General features: G+C 40.3%; 2 protein-coding genes across 2 annotated transcripts in view; both read left to right on the plus strand.

The window, feature by feature from the left end:
• The window catches only part of LOC126393944 (coiled-coil domain-containing protein 106-like), a 613,357-nt gene that overhangs the window by 573,187 nt on the left and 16,165 nt on the right, over positions 1–24,005 (plus strand). The window lies entirely within an intron of this gene.
• si:ch211-158d24.2 (multiple epidermal growth factor-like domains protein 9) overlaps positions 2,535–24,005 on the plus strand; it is a 61,414-nt gene continuing 39,943 nt past the window's right edge. Inside the window, exons 1-2 of the mRNA XM_050050341.1 lie at positions 2,535–3,216; positions 9,186–9,390. Coding sequence (XP_049906298.1) covers positions 2,652–3,216; positions 9,186–9,390 — 770 coding nt within the window. The 5' untranslated portion in view covers positions 2,535–2,651. The remainder of the gene's footprint in view (positions 3,217–9,185; positions 9,391–24,005) is intronic.

The raw sequence follows: 24,005 nt of genomic DNA on the forward strand, positions 1-24,005 counted from the left end.
GTTTCCTTGCGGACGAGAAAAGGGGGAGCGCACATTTCCGAGAAGGCGTGTCCTTTTCAAAAATGCAAGAGGCGTTGCTTTGTTGCCGGCCGTTTTCGCCGGTGTGTTAAACACACTTTAGAAAGGAGTGTCCCCAGACTATCAGAAGGCGGAGATCTCTGATTGTCTGGTGGCGAGACTATGCTAACCACCACATCACCCCGCCCTAGCATTATGTTATTAGGCTAAATAATTTCTAACAGTGTCTGAGCTGATTTATTGACACAGCATGCTTGTAGGCTGCTGTAACGTTAGGTTTACAGAGGAAATAACGGGAAATAACGGGATGTGACTTATCGTGTGAAAATATCGTTAGTGAAACAGAAACAAGCGTTAGTTAGGGGACAAGAGCCAAAAGTCACAAAGACTCACATATGTTAAAAGTTACTTACAACCGGTGTATTTACTGTATGTGTCCGGGGTCCTTCGCCTGTGGAACGAGTATTGTGACCACTAACTTGTCCCCAAACGAACACATTTCTGTTAGGCCTATGTGTTTCACTAATGTTCTTTATGTATTATGAAGAATGGCCAACCAGTGGCAGAGTTGGGCCCGGAGTCACAAATAGCGCATTTCAACTGACACAGAACCGGCACAGTGCCGGTTCCCGAACCTAATTAAGTAGGCTACTTACAACGCATGAAAGACAATAATAACAACACTACAGTTTAAAAGGAGATCTCGCCAGCTTTATACAAGTTTATGTTGGTCACCGATCAATGCGGGCATCTTAGAGGAAGTGACAGTGGTGGCTCATGGGAATCCAAAACGTTATTAAAAGGGAATGCAAAACTATTGCGAGAGAATGCAAAACTATTGCGAGAGGATGCAAAAGTATTGCGAGGGGACGCAAAAGTCAGTCCAAAAAATCTCCCAACTTGACCTTTAAGGCGCTCCGTAGTTTTGAGTAAGTAGGCTACTTAATGTATTCAGGCAAAATGGGACAAAAAAAACTAAGCTAAAATGGGGAATTTTTCTGAAATGACACCAGCATATTTTTAGGCCACCAGCTGCCATAAAAGTTATGTGATTGTGCACCACCCTGTCATATCACAGAAATTTTTAGTGTTTTTGTCACTTAAAAATATTAAAGATGATGGTGTGAGTCTATGTCAGCCACAGTAGTCCAGAATAAGTCATTATTGTTACACACACGTCCATCGTAGACCATGGCACCAAGAAAACAGGCAGCAAAAGAACAGGGACAGAGTGGCAGAAAAGTTGGACAGTCTTTTAAAGTAGCCACGGGTTATATGAATGATTTAATGGATTAATGACTGAAGTAATAAATTGATTTAAAAAAAACAAACATGACTGTCCCATTTTATCTTACCAGTCATCCCACTTTACCTGAACATGTCATCAAAGTCTTATGTGGTTTTCTTGGAAATCTACCAAAAAGAGATGCAATTACCTGAGTTCACCCTACAGTTTCAGGATGATAGCTCTGAACCTCTGCACATTCCTCTGTTAAATTTCTGCACTAACTACCATTTCTAAGAACTGCACAGAATTTTCCTTTGTACATATATTTTTTAAGTATTGGTTTCATATTTTTTTTATTATAACTTCATTCTGTTCCATATTTATGTCTCTCGATTTTTGCAATACTTGGTTTTATTTTATTTTTTTTAATTTTCATTTCATTTCTCTTAGGCCAACTATGTTTATGTTATGCACCAATATACCAAAGCTTTTGAGGAAGGGGCTTGAGTGGCGGGTCGTTTTCTGTTTGGTGTTCATTACATTTATGGTATTTTTGCCCTTGTCATGGAAAGTCAATAAAGACATCTAGGCTATAAAAAATAAGGCAAAAATGAAATAAATATAGGCTATTAATTTAAAAATAAAATAAAATAAAATATACATTAGATTAATACATTAGATAGATACAGTACTTTTCTGGGTACTCAAAGGCGGTTTACAGAAAACAAAAACAACAAAACAAACAAAAAAGGATGAAATAATCCGTAAGAAGGGAGACAAAGCAGAGAGGGAGAAGAAGAACGCGTATTTATTTATTTATTTATAGCCTAATTTAGATTACTTTTCTAAAGGACTGATTGCAGGATGGCTTTATACAGATACAGGTGAGAAATGATTATCGGCCTCTCACTATAAAGAAATAAATCCCACAACAGGCTGCCACCGGGCATTTCCACACTGAGGAGGATACCTGGGCTGTGGCTCACACACTGTGAAATTCTATTTTTACGCACACTATCTTTACAAAACCTGCTTCATCCAGTTGATCGGTTTATGAATGAAACCGATTAGCCTATGTTTTGATAATTTTCAGAGGAATGAGGACTTTTGATAATTTACAATAGGCCTAGCTATATGTGCTTCATAGGGTGTTACAGCGGCTACCCTACCAGCGAATAAACGAACGACTAGGGGTAGTCTTCCAGGCCTCCCATTGGCTTACGCGTATGTCAGTCTCGGGCGGCTCATGGTAGGTTGCAGAGCAGATGAAGTGTTGACTGTGGTTCATAGGGCAACAAACAGCAGCGTACGCCGCCGGGGACATCAATGGTGGAGTACGCGTCCATTCAGGGAAAGGTCTGAGAGAGACCACTACTGGGGCTTACATGGAGAGCTGAAACTGGATATGAGGCTAACGTCCTTAATGATGTACATATCTCCGCTCCTGCTATTTATTTTGTATGTATATATTGGATTTTCTCAAGCTGCACCTCGCATCACTCCCTACGATGCGTCGCCTATCTCCAGGAAGCCCGGCTCAGCCTCCGACACCTGGGAGACCTTTCACACCGACATGCCTCGTACTTTGCCCGAGAGCAGGTTAGCTCTCGGGCCTCTCACCGGATTCACACCTTCCCCTGCCATTGTTTCTGCCGGCCCAAGCACCACTACTAGCTCTATTTCTAAAACTGCAACCACCTTTCAGCTCCCTACAACGGACCCCACCACCCCCTACACTGCTACCAACACCCCCGCTACTGGAATAATTTCAGCCACTAAAGAACAAATAACAGCGCCGAGTTCCAAATCAACCGGCGCACGCAAAAGATCCACCGATGCACAAACATCACTTTTTACTCCGGAGAAAATACTGCAGACCATGGTGTCCATGGTCTCCCAGCGCACAGCAAACGATGCCTTGGCAGCAGATAATATTGGCACATCTGTTACCTCAATAGAGAATAGTCAAGGTGAGTAATGTTACTGTCGAATAAAATAGCTCAGTTTGTTTTTTGTTTTTTTTGCTTTTTAGAAAGACGCGTTACAAAACTGACGGGGAAAATGGTGGGTTGCATGATTTTTTTTTAGCACAGTCATGTTCATAAAACGAGTATGTGAAGAAGAAGACATCTGTGTCTAATTTAGGCTGCCAGAAGTAGCAGGCTGGTCGCATGGTGGTTTTGACGCAGAGAACGACCGAATAAACCAGATTGCAACAATGGGCAGACCCCTCAGACTGCACCGTGTAACCCTTCAAATAATCGGGAAATCACTACATTCTGTTCTCATAGAAAACACATTTAACGCACAATTCTTTCATTATGCATTTTCTGCGTGGCCCGTATAATAATCCAGAGGGTTTTTATTATAGGGTGAGTGTGCCACATATTACAGTAAGCAGGGGAAGGGGGGCAATGAGGGGGTGCAAGGTTGATCCTGTTGTTCAGTCATTTTCTCCAAACCGTAAGTGCACATAGCACCCACCCAGACCCGCGGTCCTTTTTGTGTTAAACCACACATTTTTGATATCGTCAGGAAATTCCAAGAAGCTGCTCAAATAGCTGCTTCAGCCTTTCCATTGTTGTTTGTACGGCGCATCCACAGAACAAGGCCGTCCAACCAAAATGGCCAGGCAGGCAAAGCCATGAATGAGCAATGACAGCGGAGCCCCTCCTCTCACACATCCCAGTATCCATGTGGATGTGTTGTTCTCCAGCAAGCACAGGAGCTCAGGCTGAAGGATCCTGTCCAAAATGGTTCTTTAATTGTTGGGAAAGTCTTCTGAAGGCAAAGGTGTGGATGTCAGAACACATAAGAGGATGTTCCCCCTTGCTTTTATGAGGTGGAGCGTTTTAATTATTCCATAGCTATATGTATTAGATGTAAAAAATAAGGATTTAAAATAAAAATGGCCCCCAGTCCAGTCATAATTTTTACATTGACCTTTTTTTCTTCACACTCATACATACATACATACATACAAACATACATACATACATACATACTGTCAACATTAATCTCAGTGATAAAAAGAGGGGTAGTTTTTGATATGTTGCAGTCATAAATGGCTGGGACGAATGTTAAAAAGAATGAAGCACAGCCAGGTTTGTAACTGATCCCCATATCCCAGTAGCTTAAAATGTGCATTGGGTGGCTGGTTAAATATATCCAGATGCTAATGGAATAGTTTTAAAGTCAGGTGTGATGTTTGGGAATAGATTTTAATGATGTATCTTATTTGGTGCTGACATTCTTCTGAACAGTGTCGTTGTTGTTCTGATTAAGCATTTAAGTATTTATTTTTTCTTGCAAAAATGCCCAACATTTGTTGTTTCCATCTTCCCAGTCGTGAAGATATGCTGCTTTTCTTTGTCCTATCTGACAGTAAAGTGAATATGTTTTGGGTGTTGAACCGACATTGGACTTTAGGAAATTGTGTTGACCATTTTCCACCAGTTCTGGACATTTTATTGACCAAACGAGAAAAAAGGGACACGGCCCTCGTGTTAATCTTCATATTTATATTAGTCTATGTATTGCGGGTCAGAACTGCAGATGAGTTGAGCTAAAATGGTGATGTGTTTAGGCAGCTCCCCCTGTAAATCAGTCAGTATTGTTTATGGCGTTCATTTAGATCCTGAAGTCAAAATGAAATGTGCACCCTTGTGTGAGGTCATACATAAAAGCTTCGCTATACCTTACTGAAAGCATCTCCAGGAACCTCAGCACTCCGTATTGTTCTAGTGCAAAGGCCACTTGCATGATAATATCACGTAAACAAAGGCGTCACCTGGGTTAACGCCCAGCTACCGATATACATTCTCTGGCAGGGCAGGGGCCCTGCAGACAGATATAAGGTATCTCAAGGCAATTGAATCGAACGTTTTCTCTCATAGTTAAGGCTTCCCTTCCATTGAAACATCTGCCAGTAATTTCTGAAAGCTGATAATGTGGTTTGAGGCCCAAACCAAAATTGAAAGTACAACAATTGTTTCTAAGCAGGGGCGCCTCCCACCGCTGTTGTTTTCCATGTAGCAGCACAGACAGACAAGCAGTGAATTGGCCAAGAGAAGAGTTTTGAGACATGACTTGTTCTGAGCAGCCTGCCGCTGCCTGTGTCTGAATACCAGCCATGCTGTCACACCACTTTACAGCAGTCAGATAGATAAGAGAGAGGTGAACTCTGCCTCAGTTTCCCCCCCTTCTCTCTCCACTACACACAGATCCACTCCAATATACATCAAACCTGTTGTGTGGCTCTCCAGATCACCCCACAGGGCCTCTGTCCCACACCTAGAGGAAGCCTGACTGCAGTGTGTGAGGTGATATGCATTCACTGGATCTCACACATTCTCAGGCGTGATCAGGGCCGACAGTTCCTCAGTGGACCTCACTGTAGCAAAGGGCCTGACAGTATACTCCAAAGGCTTGCGTAACCATAGGCCATTGTTAGTTACGTAAAAATCCAAAGCACCAGTGGAAGAGAGGAGCATAATCTGAGTGGGACGCCAGGACAAGAATACATTAAAATTCAGCTGTCCTTTTCTCTTTATCTTACTGCTAGCTGAGGTATTGTGTGCATATTTTGTATGAAAAAAAAAATGTTTTATTTTGCTTTCACAGCGCTTTTCTGTCTGTCAGTCTTCTTTGTGTGACTGCTGAGCACAGAATGGAGACATATATTCAGGCATTCAGTCATCTCTCGCCACACCTAAGCTGAGATCAGATAAATAATAGATTGCCACTCTGTGCTCTGCAGGGTCATCCACGTCTGTCATTTTATCCTCTGGTTTCTTAAAGTGCGCCAGCTTAAACTGAACAAAATCCACAGCAGTACTTTATCTGGTTTACCATATTTGTTTTTGACTGGCATCAGGTGCATTGATCATACACAAAAACAACATCAAGTTGTATGAAACGGACCTGATGTCTGATGTGGTCTTTTGAAATGCATTTATCATGATCATTTATCAAAGCAGGCTCATAACTGAGATGGCCGCTTTTTTTAATGCTGTGACTGGCAAGAGGAATATGGACAGGGAAAGTGAATTTAGAACTCTCACGTTGTACTCGGCATCTCCCATGGGCCAATGATGCAAGAACCGTGAATGGACCTGGCAGATTAAGTGTCTTGGTATGGTCACACTATCGCACTGGCCAATGAAATTTCCCTTCACTCAACTGGTTTGGTAGTGTGATTTGGTTCTAAAGAGAAGCATAATGACTTATCCATTTTCAAACACAGTGCATCACCTTTTCTATTATGAAAATTTCAAAGGGCAAAGGAAGGCTGGTCTGGAGATCACACCCAAACAGGAAACACTGTCATGAATCAGTCAGGTGTATGTTTAGGCATACAGGCTTCAGTTTAAGTGACATTATTCACATAGATTGATTCTAATGTGACCACATCTAACTGTATGAACATCAAGTAGGATGTAACTGGAAAATAATACTGAGCTATAATACTACCTGTTGGATGGTTTTAAGTGGAAAAAAAAACATCCTTTACAGTAATTAGCCTGCTTCTCTAATACCATTAATGCTTTCAAAAAGACCACACTGGCATCAGGTCAGTTTTATACAATTTGATGTATTTTTTGTTTATGATGAATTCACCTCATGGAGCTTCATGTTGGTCTAAAACAAAGACAGTAAACCTGATAAACTGAGTCCAGCTGTGTTGCCAATGGACTTAGTTCATTTCAAAATGCTGTGCTTTAAAGGGAGCTACAGCCATTTTCAAAATTCATACATGTTATTCCTATGGTGTAAGACAGTCCAAAAATATGAGCAACTCTCCCCCAAATCCAAAAACTAGAGTGCTAAATCTCAATTTTGTGATGTCATTGGTTATAAAGTCTGGAGCAGCTCCATAGACAATGAATGGTGAAAGATGTTCCAGAGCAGTGGTTCCCAATTGGTCCAGCCATGGGGTCCTGATTTCTCCTTAGTTATTCAGAATCAGGATCAGAATCAAATTTATTGACATTATACAAGTTGTACAATGAAATTAGAGGCAATGCAGTGTGCATTAAAACACAGATAAGAAACAGAAAAAGACAACAACAGGGTTCAACAGGGTTATGACTTTGGGGAAGAAGCTGTTTTTGAGTTTATTTGTCCTTGATTTGATGCATCTGTATCACCTCCCTGAGGGCAGGAGGTCAAACAGGTGGTAATTGGGTTGTGTAGTTCAAGGTCCAAACAGTTTTATCTATTCAGTGTCAAATATACATTTGGCCATGTTGTTGAGCTTGTTTGCTGTTTCTGTTAAGTAGCTGTCTGTTAGTCAGTCAGTCTACAGCAGGAAATGACACTTCAAAATAAAAGCTCTGTGACGGAAAGTCACTATATTCAAAAATAAAGTGTGTTTTTACTTGACAGACTTGTGAGTCACTTGTGGTTCATTCAGGATGGACCCATGACCCACTTTTGGGCCGCGACCCACCAATTGGGAACTATTGTTCTAGATGACACTGAGAGAGAGAGAGCACCCAGGAAGTTGTTCTGAGTATATGGCTACATTTTCTGTTTCAGAACTGAGAACAGTAGAATACAATAAAGCTAATTTGGGTATTAAAAGAGGAGAACGCTCTGTGGGTCAACAAAATCTGCCTCCTATTCATCATCGATGGAGCAGCTCTAGATGCTCTGTGCCATCACATATTTGAGAGTTCTTTCTCTGGGCTCTGGTTCTAAGAGAGAGTAGCTCATGATCACTAATATTGATTGAACTTTTCTAAGCCATGGAAATAATATGTTGGAAATTTTAATTTGGGTGGTGTTCCCCATTAAGAGACCAGAGGATGTAATGACAGACGTTGCAAAATTAGGGTTATAAATGCTGTAGTGTGTGGTAACTTTTTTTTATAGTGCATACTTATCCCTATACAAATAAACATTAAGTAAATAAATAAGGAATATGTACCTCTTTTTCTTTTTCTCTGTTGCACAGCGTAGCCATTTGCAGAATACACTAATCCCACATGCATCGGCTACATGACTACCAAATAGGGTTGTAGAGTATTTTAAATATACAAGTAATTTACAATCAATATGATTGACAAAATATTCTACAAACAAATTTTAATCTCTGTTTTTGATTTCCATTTAGTGAGGTAGGTTACAGACTTACAATACTACAATTACACAATTACACTACCAGTGGCACACTGCTTCTTCAAGGCGGGAATTTCACTCTTATGCCACCTTGCTGTTCTGTATAAAAGGTACAATCCCAGAATGGGGGGGGCAGAGTTGTCTCGCCTATAGGCAGCAGAGGTAATAACAGAGCCAAAACAATGTCTGTGTAAAAGGGACAGCCGTTAGGGCGGGATCATGGACAGGAGGGGTGTGATGTTTTGATGACGTTTTATGGGCGTGACCCACTGTGGAAGATTTAAAAAGCAGCAGTTATTGGCTAACTGAAAGAAGAAGAACAGTGTCCAAAAATGTTAGCAAATTGGGAAAGCGAAGAGGTCAGAGAGCTCCTTACCCTCTGAGCAGAGGATGAGATCAGCTGCCATATAACGGGGACGGCAAATGATTGTTATTGCCATGTCAGTGCCATTGTTATTGTTTATAAAGTGCTGCTGACACATATGTTATATGTCACACTAGAGGCCAACGCTGTTGTGTTACATGTCACGCCCATCCTGCCTGTTTTGCGTCAGTGATGCCGGCATGTTGTCTAAAATCACACACTGGAGCAGCATGATGCTGCCATCATTTGGTTCTGTGTATAAATGCAAAGGCAGCATAAAGAGGGGACTTTGTAGCACAATCTCTGTGTAAAAAGGGCTACGGTTTGTAAAGAAAGAAAATGTATGTATGATCCATATTTTGTTCAGTTTGTATCACAACAAGTGCATCTCATGCAGTATTTCCCATTTCTTGTCTCCCCCTTTCACTGTGATGCCCCCATTCATCCACCCAGAGGGTCTTTGTAACTGCAGCAGTGGTGGTGAGGGGATCTTTGATCCAGACGAGTGTGTTCCGAGCACCGGGCAGTGTTTGTGTCTGTCAGGCTACACCGGTCTACAGTGTGAGGACTGTGAGGAGGGACACTTCACTAATGGCACCAGCGGCTGCCTGTCCTGTGCCTGCGACTCCTTCGGCGCAGTGAACCACCTCTGTGACAGGTCAGACTGCTTTCCCTGCTTTCTCTTGTGTTTCCACATGAAGTAACAAACCCTCTGATAGCCCTGTCAGTGGTGCATCACTGTTGTGTCAACATACTGTAAATGAAGAGTCATGGTTAATTTCTGTGCTCTATTTGTCTGTGAAGTGGACGTCTCAGAGTCAGCACTAATAAATTGGATTGAATTTGTATTTAGATAACATTAACTTGTTTGCTGGCCTATGTGGTCTATGAAAGGTTGAAGCTGCAGTAATCCATTTTTTATATTAACATTGAATCAACTGACTGTGTTTTATGAAAGGAGTTGCTTGTAGTTATTAACTCACAGAGAACTTCCACTCAATAGTGCATTTTCATGGCATGCCATCAATCTGGAAGTCAGCCATTTTGAAGATATTGAACGTAAACACAACTAACTTTCAACTATTTCAGATTATTGTCACTGAAAATGGTAAATTACTGCAGAAGTTATTACAATTCTTTGAGAATAGTCCAAAGAATTGTCTGAAGAAAGGAGGCGTGTGTGGTTGACCATACTGAACCAGGATCTCCAGAGCAAGAATCTTGACAACATTTGAGTTTATTCAGAGAATTTCTTGCCAGGAGAAATATCCATGCTAGCAACTCTTAACTATTTTATAGTGTAGTAGTGTGCCAGCATATTGATTTTAAGCTGCTGTTTCTTGAATTCTTGGCTGAACAGCTGATCACGATCTCATTTCAAAGCCTTCTACAGTAGTGCAAGACTTCTGTAGTGTCTTAATTTTTTTTCTAAAATTGGCCCACTGCTGCAGCAGCTAACCAATACAGTCTGTGGTGTGGTGAAGTCATGCATGGTATATTTGACTGAGTTGGCAGGTCAATGTGCCAGCATGCCACTAAAACATTTTAAAGTATGGTTATACTACAGAACTGTGGCATCTGGTGGTATTTTATGCAACTGAATGCTTCCATTCACATGATGGGTATTAAATGAAGTACTCTGTTGGTATCAGTATCACTTGTATTGGAACTTGTATTGGTACTGGTATTGTACTTTTTTAGCAATACCAGCTCTATAGTTGTAGGGCTGGGCAATATATCAATATTATATTGATACTGATTATTGATTATATTGATAAGTGTTGTCTTTTCCTGGTTTTAAAGACTGCATTACAGCGATGTAAAGTGATGTCATTTTCTGAACGTCCCAGACTGTTCTATTATTTGCCATTACCCATTTAGTCATTAAATCCACATTACTGATGATTATTTATCAAATTCTTATCATACCAGTATTTTGCGAAGGCACTGTAGTCCCCCCCATATTCTGTTGCAGTATTGATGTCGAGGTATTTGGGCAAAAATATCTTGATTTTTTTTTATTTTCTCCATACCACCCAGTCCTGGTGTGTTGTCACATGTTTGTTTGGTTTTGAGTGTTTTACTGGAGTATGGCTTGTGATGTGGCTTGTGCATGTTATTGGACAAACTTTCTTGCAAGTGCATGATTAGACAAACACCAATCTTAAATGCTATGCAAGAGCACAAGTGTGCAAACACTGACTGGTCACATAGCCTTCATGAGTAAACGAGAACCAACAGGTCGACCACAGAGGGACTGCAGTTTATGACTGACAGCCACAGCATTCTGCAGAGTGTGGAAAAACAGCACAGCTAATTGTGGCACTGTGATCTTAACTTGGAAACAAATCCTGTTTATCAGACTTTTTAAAATGTTTTCAGGTGTCTCTCATATGTAGCTTGGTTTTATGCATTGTATGTGCATTATAAAACCAGACATGGCTTCTGGAATATATGTGATGTACCTGCAAAGAGTCTGCAGCTTTAAAGCAGTGCTATCTTTAGCAGCAAAAGTGCTGTAGTCTGCCAAGCCCAAACAGACTGTCTGCTGTGAATTAGTGTTTGTTATCTCATAAGGACGAAGACAAGATGTTCTGGGCCGCAGCTTTGCTCAGACGTGGTGTTTATCATAACGTCCTAGCCCCTGCAGAATCATTATTTCGGTCCACTGAGTGAGGCCATCATCCCGCAGGCCTCCCTGAAGGCAGCAAAATGCTCAGGCCCTGCTTGCTTCTCAAATTCTCAGCCAGAAAACATACAGCAGACCTTACGTGCTGTTTCTCTGCAAGTCGTAAGAGCTGTGACTTAGAAAAGAAGCTGCGTGTGTGGGTTAGGAACGTGGTAAAAATAGCGGCAGTACTTTCTGCCTCTAACCATGAAAAGGACTGCTGCTGCTTTTCTAAAGCTTGAGTCAGTGTCCAGTGTGTGGGGGATTTGTGTTGTCATGCTCTGAAAAATATGTCATAGTGTCGGCTACATGAGCTCAATCCTGATAGGTGTAGTCCTTTACTTGAAATGCAGAATGTCCTTTTCGTATTTATGAAGCCTGAAATGCTGTGTCTTGAGTTCAGTGGGATTCAGGTGAGGATGGAGGCAAGAAGGTTATTTCAAAGCGTGGAGCTCTCACACAGTAACACACCTACAGTAATACAGTCCCTCTCAGACAGTCTGAGCCCAGCCTGGCCACTACTAACCCTGCTAGCCTAGCCTAGCCCCCCTTGGGAGCTTATCACTGCCAGTTATACAGATTAGCCAGCTTTCATACCCCCCAGTCTGCTGCCTTAAGTATCTTTCCCATTAAGTAATGAGCAGTCCAGCGGAGATGGAGCCAGTCAGGGCTTTAGTTGTGTCCACTGCTACCGGAACACTGCAATGACAGTGAAGACCAAACCCATTATTTAGTCATTTATATAGAGCCTTCATCCAGTCTTCATCCTGCCAGTGGGATGCACACTGAGTAGATGAGCTTATAGATATCATAAAATAATGCCTTAGGCAAAATATCATGTCATCATACCTGGTTAAACCTTCATGTCAGTTCTCATTTTTCATTCAGTGGTCCACAATCCATTTACAACCCACTCGCCAGAAACAGTGATGGTATTTTCTGCAAAGCATGGATATGTTTATGTTACACTGTATGTTATTATGTAGCACATGCGTTGAAGCTTTCCATTTCAACAACACTGTGGTTAAAGTGTGGTTAGGGTTAGGCACAAACACTACTTGGTTATGGTTAGGAAAAGATCATATTTTGGCTAAAAAATACCTAGTTTTCATGGCACTATCCTCGCTGGAAAAACAGCAACAGGTCCCTTAAAACCAACCATGTTTGCTGCTGAAAAGCCACTGGAAAAACAGCAATGATTTGCCAAAATATAACCGGTGCTGTTGTTTGTTGGTTTCAAACAGTGGTCTGTTGTGGTCTGCAGTTCATCAGGCATTTTGACTAGGTGTCACACATACTTAATTTGCACTTGAGTTGCAGTTTCCTAATGTGATAGGATTGAAATGACAGACCCTCTTATTTATACTCAGAGAAGAGCTGACCTTTGATTTGACTGTCATGATTTCACTCCCATTATTCTTGTTTACAAACTTATATGATGTCAGCAGTGTGGTGTAGAGGCAAAAATCGGTGCCTGGAATTGGGCCTGTAGGCTCCCGACCTTGTCCTCCACTTGACTTCTCAGTTGTCCTCTGATGTCGATCTGGTACCTTGGATTCAGCTAATCAATACTCAAAGAAACACTGGAGACAGGCAGAGTCCGATGCAATCGAGTTTAATGTGTTCACAAGCTTCAACACATACAACTCATCGAGTCAAGCCCCGGAGCCGGACTGAAAATCTACTTTCAGTGCGTCTGCTTTTATGCTGGTGGAGACTGGAGAGAGTCTCCACCTTCTTCTGCTAATCCATCCCACTTCAATGCAAAGCTATTGGTGGCAACCTTTTTCTTTTTGTCCAATCGTGAACAGGCCCGATTTTAATGGTGTATCACTTTCATTTTGAGTCTGGAAGTTCCCAAATTTTCCACCCTTAGCTTCAGATTTGCTTTCACTTTATTTTTAAAAAACATGTGAATCTTAGGGACTTTCTTTATGCAGTCCCTTGTGCTCTTATACAATATAACCTTTTAAATGTGCATCAGGTAGTACAAACATTTGAATGTGTGTGTGTGCTATCATTATACAGAACATGATAGGTTATGTGTGTGCTCTGTAGTGTGAATACAATATTGACTCATAACTCTAATTTGTGAACACTTTAACATGTATAACAGTGCTTTAACACATATAGATGCATTCCAATCGGTTTTATAAGATCGTATACATAAAACATGGTTATATGATGGTTATATGGCTTTGTTTCTTAATCAACTTATGCAGTATAACACTTTTACTTGATTAGGGATTAACTCTTTACACTACAGTGGATAGACTTGCACTGGTGGAGGCAGGTTCACTTTCAGATGCGTTAGAGCTGACTGACGATGCAGCATGAGGAAAAATCTGTGGAGTTCTGATTTTTATCCACAAAACCCAAACAGTCACACATGTGCAACTCAGTCTGAGCTGTTAGGAAGTGTTTGATATGATGAAGCACTCTCACAGTTTGTCTGAGGTAGCATTACCTAACTGCAGTACAATATTTAGCTTAAAGCCAGATAGAGCCTTAAAGGCCATGCATGGCTTTGGTTATTATGACCTGATGCTGACTCTGTTTCATACACGTACTGAGCATTATTAAGAATGTCCCTCACATTTTTGAGTCACTGTTGTTGTGTGGTGATGCATTTGTCTGGATAGCTGGCCAAATATAGATGACATGACATCACAGGGAGATATTTCCAGCAGCTAGGGCTGACTGTAATAGAATATTTATTTTCAGCTATCTGAAGCATCAATGTAAACGTCAGAGTTCTTTATCAGTTCTTTCAAATCAAAGAGCGAGACCTTGCCCCTAGAGCAAGTATTTTGCATAGTCATTCAGCCATATCATTTACGTAGAAATACCCTATGGAATATTGATTTGTTCTCTTCTAACCTCAAAAAAGCAAAATGCACAGAAGCCACAAGCTCACTCAGTATCACTACACTACCCTACACAACACTATGGATCAAACTTGATTCACTTTGCATTTAGACTCCACTTTGCCCTCAGATGGCACCAGTTACTGTTAGTGTTGGAAAATGAAGTTTAAGCTGCTGAATGTCCTGCTGTGCTCTTTAACAGCATAGATCCCAGTGGGTACATCAAATGGGCAAGCAGCCATCCATCAGCACAAACAACCACCAAACTCATTTCAGGGCCTCAGGTTGATGATTAACTCACCTTTCACAAGAACTGCTGATAATGACACGACCATGGTGGCTACACGGTGGAGATTTGTCTGCAGCCAACAGCAGTGTACAGTGTGTGTCTGTGTGTGTGCGCGTGTGTGTGTGGTGTGAACTAGTACAGGGTGCTGTCATACAGGGCAAGTATACTGTGCATCTGGCAGAGAAAAGCTTGGTGACTTAATATGCGGCATTGTCATTGGGAAAAAATATCAAAGATGGGAATAAAGGTTTTTTGGCAGTCCAAGTGTGTTTTATTAGTTGCTAAATGTAGTCATGCGTTTATCTGTTTAACACCCATAATTCACATAATTTATTGTGACAGATGACTACATCCACTTTTTTAAAATAAGATGTAGGTACAAAGAGGGCCAACGTCACAGTGACATCAGTTTGTTAGCTGATGGCAAAACATGACTCTCCACCACAGAGCTGTAGGCTATAGGAGTCTTGTAGTGTTATTGGGAGCCAGAATAGAAGAAGTCACTGGCTCAAAACTACCAGCCGCCACTGCCCGTCAACAAAAACAAAGATAACTGTGGTTAAATGCAATAAGACCAAAGGACCGGACGGAGGCAATCATCAAAAATGCTCGCATGTGCAATGCACACTTCATATCAGGTTAGGGAAAAAGTATTTCCTGTTGTAGGGATGAATAACGTTATGTGTATTAAGGGTTATCATGTCCACCTGATTAGACACTGGGGAGTTATTAAGAAGAATATTGGATTTCTCTGTAACACTAACTTTTGGCGCATTAGCTAACATTAGCTTTGATAGCAAAACAAAACGGAGGAAACCGTTCAAGTGTCGTCCTCCTTTGTAAGATTGGCACAGTAATAGATACACTGAGTGAGAGCATATGGGTCGGTCAGTCTGGTCCCATTGGTCAGTGTTTTTCAAGTACTTTTTTAAGTAACACTCCCTATTTTCTAACTTATTCTAGCAGTCAGCATCGAGTGCCATTTTATTCAGGAGGACCTGAAGTTTCAGTCTTACTCATTTAAAGTTACAATTTTACATTTGCTTTTTCTGATGATGGGTGAATTTAACAGAATTTTAAAAAAACACCAGTAAAAAGTTTTTTTTTTTTTTTGTTTTTTTTTTTTTTACTGTGAACCCAAACAAAACCTTATGAAGTCTGTTTTTTTATTTAGAAAGTTGTAGTTAGATGTTTTGGACTTCCAAATGAACTTTGATCTACACCTAACTTTCCCTTAGCAAGTTACAGCAATTTATTTTAAGATTATCCCAGGTATATTGTTTTTTTTATTTTTTTTATTTTTATTTATTTTTTGGTGGAAAAACAGGTGTATTCCTATATTTTATTTAATGACCACGTAGACTCGTAAAAGAAAAGTTCAGGGAGTAAATAGAAAGACTGTTATATCATAACAGACATTGACACAAAAGTGAATTTTTATTAGAGAAATATACTATCAATTAAATGTAAACATCAAATGCAAACCGTGCAAGAAATAGTGAAAACTGTCTCCACAAATTCTATACAAACAGAGAGAAACATACCAATTGCAAATGTGCAACAAGATACATACAGTGTAAATGATCCTTCCAAACCATACACAGAATGAGTGAGAAATATATACTCTGTCTGGGTCTTTAAGGGTTTAGAAGTCCCACTAAATTGTGAGCAAAATTATTAAAACATTGAAAATAGTACAAGTTGTTGGGTTAGGTCATGCCAATATTTGGCAAAAGAGCTGTATTAACCACTTGTATCTGTCATAGACACAGCTGTGTCAGCGCTGTATTTGGGTCAGCTCCTGTGGGCATTGTCTGTAAAGCTTTTCTTTTTACAATACCGTATGGAAGGCGCCACAGTCTGTAATGAAATATTGATTTTGGGTGCAGATGTTTCCGCCTCTGCATCATGTGCCACTGCAGTGGATGCATCATTACCATCAATGTATCTTTACTCTGCATTGATTGCAGTGCCTGTGATACTATTTTATTTTATTTTAGTTACTGAACAGTAATGTGAGTACTGGGTACAATAAGGCTGATAATTATGTTATCAGCTAAAGCAAAAACTTTCAAGGACACGTCCCTGTATTAAATCTTATTGCCCTTGTTTTTACATCTGTGTTTGTTTGCATAATGTCTCCAACATTTTAAACATTTACAGCAGGGGTTTTCCTTGGATGCAACTCCTAAGCTTCATCTTCTTTCTGTGTTGGAGTTCCACAATGGGCTGGACTCAGCTCCTCCATACACACACTCGCGCACGCATGTTTATTTATGTTTTATTTATTTAGGGTGTTTGAATATTTTTTTCATATTCCATTACAGTATCCTTAAGAATGAAATGTTTGTTGTTCTTTGAAAGTGTGTACTTGGTTTATTATGCATTATGTGATCATTATATCAGTGGCATTAAAAGGTCTTAAAATGACATTGATATCATTTATCGCAGTTATTTCTATGACAATATAACATCCACTAAAAGTCGGGACAGAAACAATTGCTAGAGAAAATGCAAAACATGTTGTGTTTTAACCCTGTAGTGTAACTCATTACTGTTTGATATCATTTTTCTATTAAGTAGGAGTGCTCCAGGTATATGAATGTTTTATATCAAGTTGCTTAGAGATTATTATTTTTGGCTAAAATATCTGCAAAATTATTTTAAGGATTGAAACAAATGGCCCTACTAAACAGGTTTCAGGAACTAGATTGCAGTTTTAAATACAAATTTAAAGCACAGACACACGTGTTTCTGCCTAAACAAGTGGGAGCAGCGAGGTCATTCCCTGCATCCTGTTGTCATCAGAAAGCGGCAGTGGACTGCAGGGCTGCAGGACTGCAGTGTTAGAGCCACATGTCTGAGTCCTGACTGATGGGCACACTCCAAAAAAAATTATTTATTTTTAGTTATTTAGTTATTTTCAACATTTGCCAAGTTTCATATTGCACATTGTAGGCCTATCCATTTTGTATTGATTGTGTCCGCACTGTATTCATTATATTTCTGCTGAAAATGTATTTTAATGGAGACTGTAGTTTAGGAGAAGTTAACACTGGATGCAGCATCTCTACCTGTCTGTATAGACAGAAGGGTTGCTGGGTGTGAGCTCTGTTATAACCCTACTGTCAACAAAACCCCACTGACTGGATGAATGGATTTATGACTAGAATATTTACAAGATACAACATGTAAATCAGACAGGTTTATAATTGTTGGGAGTGTTTTTGGCACTTAAGATGGAGTTGGCAGTTTCCCATTGCCTCCAGTCTAAGCTAAGCCTTCAGGCTAAGCTAAGCTAAGCCTCTACCAAACAGAAAGATGGAACTGATGGATCTTTTTCTAAACATACAACACAAAAAATGACACTTAATATAAGCTGTAACCTCTATCAAAATAATAAGTGTTGGGCAAGCTACTTGTAAAATGTAGTGAGCCAAGATACCAGTTACTCTACATCAAAATAAAGTTTCACTTCATTGAGGCTATCCCCAGAGAAATGTAGCAAGCTAAGCTATGAGATAATGGCAGAAGTAGCCTGCCACTTGCAAAGCTACTTTATCTCTGTGATAAGAAAAACTGTCAGCAAAACAAATAGGCAGGCAAAACATGTTTAGCTGAACTGTTATTATGAAATTGCAGACTTCAGTTAAAACTTTTTTTTTTTTGAAGACGATGTGACTTTTGAACATGTCCTCCAGTAACATGACATCATCATATTGCTCTCTTTCTTGCTCTCTCTCCTCTTCCTCCTTTATGCATGTCTCTGTCTCTATCTTGTTATGTCAGTAATTCAAAAACAGAATTCCAAAATGTGTTTTTCACTCAATAAAATTAGAATAAATAAGAGACAGTAATATAATCAATAAAGATAACAATCTTAAATGAAAACTTCTGAGACATTAGAACATGAACATGTCCTGCAAATAACACGTGGCATCAGTATGTCACTCTCTCTCGCTCCTCTCTTCCTTCTTAATACTGTTCTCTGTCTCTCTAGCTCTTTTCTTGGCCCTTGTTGTGTCTATTTTTCAAATACACTAAATGTATACAGTCTATGGGCAAGACACATAAGAGACGTGACAAAAAGTGCAGTGTAGCCAATCAGAGGCAGAGTAGGGCGGGTCTTGCCAAGAAAAGCCAATAGCGAAGCAGCAAACAGAATAAACTGAAGGATTAGTATGTGATGTCATGAGGAAGTGCTTCCCTCGTCTACATGCCTCAGTGTAGCACTGGCATCAGTCACATTACCTATCCTCAGTTTTATTATCCTTACTTTTATCCAGACCTCTGCAGAAAAAAAGTCTGCTGCACTTCAAAGCTTTTCCTGGGAAAAAGAGATTGTAACATTTGTTGATGTTATTGGGCTTCTCGGTCAGTTAATCAGCTTTGTTACTGAAAAGCTATTTGAGTAAGAAAGTAGTGACATTACCACCACGCTACTGACAAATGTAGTTAAATTACTAACGTAGCTACTTGTAGTGATGCTACTGCCCAACACTGAAAATAATCCTATTCACATCTGACTTGGGCAAAGAGTGAGTGTCAGTGTCCCATTAACGTTTTCCATTTAAAACCTGGCTGGATCCCTGTGACATATGCTGCATTTGATGTTTCACTACACCCCATCCCACAAATCCATTATATAACAATAATAAACATACCAGATTTCACCCTTGACTACATGACTAGGAATGTTGTTAGTCTTTTGTCTGAGAACTTTTTCCCTCCTAAATATCTGGACTTGTCCATGCTTGTGTTGAGGACTCAGGCCAGCAGAGCCTGGCATGAGCCAGGACAGTAGAGAAAACATCAAAAGTCCTGCTGCTCTGTTGCTTAACACACCCTCAGGCTTTGGCTGCACACCCAGCAATGCAACTAAACCTGCTTAGTGTCCTTTCCTGTTTATTTTTGCCAACTGCTGGTAAATAAACTGCTGATCACTTCCCTGTTGCAGAGAGGATGTTTGCGACTGTCTGCTCTTATCCAACACATTACAGCCAATGGCCTGCATTGCAGCGGCAGCCGCAGAATGGGATTAAGCTTTGTTGCCCATGTAATACTGACCTACTTAATATGCAGATCTGACGCAGAGCGGCTGGGCCAACACAGTGCGGTGAAATCACACCAAAACAATAACAACCCCCTCCTCTCGGCCAAGACAGCACAAATGAACACCAGGATTACTGATCACTGAGGGAGAGGGTAGCATCTCACAAGTCTCATATCAAACATAATGATGTGTCCTCCAGCCACCCCTCTGCTGTGGACCTGGTGGGTTCACAGGCTGCTTATTAGGTGGTTAACTTCAAACAATTAAGTGACAGTCGTATTTTTGAGCTGTTCACAGTCTAAGATGAAGGCTGTGAAGACAAAGATGACAGATTGTGCTGCATTGCCACAGGTCAGTGTCTGACAGGCTGCCAGCCAGTCAGAGCACAGAACAGGCCCTGGTGGTGCATTAAAGGACTCTTGCAGCATGATTTATTTGGTGCATGCTCATTTCCTGCATTGCAACTGATTTACACCACATTGGATGCTTTTCCAGCCTTTATCATGTGTCATTTTTTATATTATAGCTATTTTATTGAAAAACTCTTTTATTATCAGTCAATTTTTTTTAATTTTATGATAGTGGCCTCATAGGACTGCAAATGTGGCAACTCATGATTTGCAAGCCCTTTTTCCTCTTATTCTTTTATTCCTCTTTCTTCTTTAATTACCCTAATCAGATTAAATAAGTTGTTGTTATGTAAAATCAAACAATTTCCTGATGTCACAGCAGAGATAATAGGGTATAGGTTAAAGGTTTTATTTTGGAGGAAAAACACATAAATCAAAGGCAACAGACCATCTGGATGCATTGGCATGCTGGTGGTTGAATAGCATCCCAGTGTGGAAACACTGTAGGAAGCAGGTTTTACTGTGCACTGAGTCGTTATCAGCTGATGATGAACAGCAACCGTCAGGGTTGGGCGATTGGACAATGTAACCTCGGACTGGAACTAAAAATGATTTTTTATTATTGATTTATCTGCCAATTATGTTTTAAGTTAATCTTTTAATTGCATGTCAGAATATTGTAACAAATCATAATTTCCTGAATTCTGACACATCCACTTTACTGTCCAATAATATCACTCTTTATTGAGAATTAGGGCAAATTATGTCCCAAAAAAACAAAACAAAAAAAACTTAAAATTGTAACTCTTCAACACAATAATTTTGTTTCTGATGTGAAACATTATTTGTAATTATGTAATAATTATGTATTATTTGACAACTTCAATCAATTAATTAAGCAATTAAGTCTTCAAAATCTAAAACTAAGAGAACATACTCATAATATCTGTGTCACAAGATACTGCTATAATCATCTGCCAGTTCACCTCTTGGGCACTGCCGAGGTGCCCTTGAGCAAGGCACCAAACCCCCCAACTGCTTGGAGCGCCTGTCATGGCATGGGCAGCCCCACTCTGACATCTCTCCATAAGTGCATGTATAGGTCCTGTTTGTGCATGTGTGTTTTTGGACCTGTGTGTAATTGACAACAGAGTGAAAAAATTGAATTTCCCCTCTGGGATTAATAAAGTATATAAAATGTAAAAAAAAAAATAAAAAATAAAAAATCTTTGTTTTAGAATATATTTTGTCCCAGATTTTTGTCAGCTTGGTCAGATTTAATTAATTTATACCTGATTCAATCAGGTATAACAGGAGTTAGCTTTATCACAAGGACTCCTGTCTCACATCCTGGTTTTTCCAAAAAGGCATGCTGCTCAGGTTCTGGTAAGCTTTCTATTTTTTTGATAAATGAATTAATATTGCTTTCAGGTGTGCCTCAACCATAACAGGTTTACTCTGTAGCCCTTCTAAATCCAAACTAATCAAGAATTATGGTTAAAAATGAGTATTTTGATTAGCATTAAGGGAACTCTTAGCAAATTTGAAAAATAAAATGGCTCGTCACTATGACTGCTGTGAATTTAATGAATAGATAACTTTTTGTCAATTCCACAAGACATCGCCGCTGTAAATGGTAAATGGACCTGCGCTCATATAGCACCTTCCTTGCCATCCGACCACTCAAAGCACTTTTTACACGAGTCACATTCACACATATATTCACACACTGGTGGCAGAGGCTACCATACAAGGTGCCTCCGCTCACACACCGGGAGCAATTTGGGGTTCAGTACAGCTCGAACCGCTGATCTTCTGACTAGTGGACGACCCGCTCTACCTGTGAGCCACAGTTGGCTTTCAGATCTTACCTCTGACATTCGACATGTGCTATTCAAGAAGAACGAAAAAAGCGTGCTCTTCCTCAGACTGCTAATCATTAATTGTAATCATTAGCAATCTGAGGAAGAGCATCACGCTCGAGACGTCACACAAAATAAAAAATTGCATACTGGAGCTCTTTTGGTGTGCGGATCGCTTTTTTCTTTTTTCATGCTTGTGATACTTTGTGATCCAGCACCCAACCCAGTGGGCTTCGGGGATGTGCGTGTCCTATTCTTTACTATTCAAGAAGAACTTCAATCCCTGGGAGGTTGGCCCATTACAAGGTTTAATACACAATATTTTGGTCTAAAATATATTTTTCAGCCTAACTGAAGAGTAATTAATAAAACCCCCAAAAAGTGCAGTTTTGTCCATATTCTCAAGATTGAGTGACACAAAGAAAAGCAGGAAATCGTGAAATTTAGAAGCTGGAAGTTAAGATCTATCTGCATTATTGCTCAAAACACTAAAATTATAAACCGATTGTACTAAAAGAGTTGCCAAATTATTTTTTGTTGAACAACTAAATTAGAGACTAATTATACCAGTTTTAATATATAGGCTGCCATGAGAAGATTTTAAGCAAAGAAATGTTCTTATTCCCTGATCACCATTTAGAGTAAACAGGGAGACGCTTAAAGCTGTGATCAATCCTGTAGTGGTTAGAAAGCATTTTAAATAACCTTCATATATATTTTCTTATAACAGAAGGAGCAGTGACTTGATGAAAAAGGCAACCTCTGAGAGTGGTCCTTACCCTTTATGTCCTTGCTGTGGGACCAACATAAATTTATTTATGAGGCTTGAGGGTTTCAAGGCCTGTGTTTGGCCAAAACACCAATGGAATTGTTTTTATGATGTCAAGCATCACCATTGTTGTTCAGAGCTAGTAGCTTTTATTGTGAACAAGAATGGTGCGGGGATACAGGAGTAACATTTGAGGTGCTTGTAGCTGTTTGTAGCTTCACGGGTCTACTTCTTTCCCTGACAGGCAGAGCAGCACTTTATGCCAGATGGGCGGGGTTTCTGCGCCATTTAAATTCAGCATTCAAACAGCACATGCCGCTTGTGCTGACCTGCATCAAAGGCTTGTGTGACAAGAAAACAAAGTAGCACGTGTGCCAGACAATGGACACTGCTGAACACATGGCCTGGCATGGCTAAAACCAGTCACTGTCTTTGCCAACAGCTCACACTGTCCACAGACTGGCAGGACTGATGGCTGCAAACATTACTGACAGTGATACTGTCTATAATGCTTATTCTTCTCTAATACATGCCTGAAAAGGTGGTCCAATAAGTAGCATTTTAATATCTTTAGCCACACTGCCACTAGGTGTGGGTAATATGCTTAAAACCCCCCATACATGTTGTAATAATTCTTATGAATATATATCATGAAAATGTAAATTACCTTGAAAATCAATTGAGAAACTGTTGATGAATAATATATCACTGGGCAGGTGTGTCTTGTTTTGACTAATACAGCAAATAAATATGTGAAATCAAGTTACTTCTTTTTTTTATTCAAAAATCATATACCTTATTACCATATAGCAGTCCTATTCAATGTACTTATACAACCATTATTTTTAAGAAATAATAAAGAGATAGATGCCAAAGTCTGAACAGAATGGCAAAATCTCTGGCACTGGACAAATTAAGGGAATACTTCACCCCCCAAATGACCATTTGTATATCACTTAACCCATTTTCAACCCGATCTCACTCTGAAGTCATTGAATATCGGTGGTTGGGCAGTGACCTCTGGCGTCAGAGACTGATGAAAAAGCGTCCTTTCACATTGGTAGATACGCAGCCTGTTGCCTTACTGTTTAATGGCGCCCGGCGGTGTCAGGGGGAAACACGGCAGGACAACACTACGGGCTCTAGTTTCCCGGCGAGGCGCAGGGTGGCGCAGGGTGGCGAACCCCGCGCAGAGCTAGTTTCGAGCAGCGCAACCCGAGGCGCACTCAGTTTGGTAGTTTGGCAGACCGAGGTGCACTGAGATAGGTGTGGCGGCGCAGCAGGGGGAAGTGTCGACAGATCCAGCTTGGCACAGTGACAGTTTCGTGCCTAAAGGCTTCGCCGAAGGTGTGCTAAAAGCTCGCCATCTGAAACCACGTCTACTGTCAGCGCAGGCGGAGCGCAGCCGGTGTAAG

This window comes from Epinephelus moara, chromosome 8 (assembly GCF_006386435.1).
Source record: "Epinephelus moara isolate mb chromosome 8, YSFRI_EMoa_1.0, whole genome shotgun sequence".
Lineage (NCBI taxonomy): Eukaryota > Metazoa > Chordata > Actinopteri > Perciformes > Serranidae > Epinephelus > Epinephelus moara.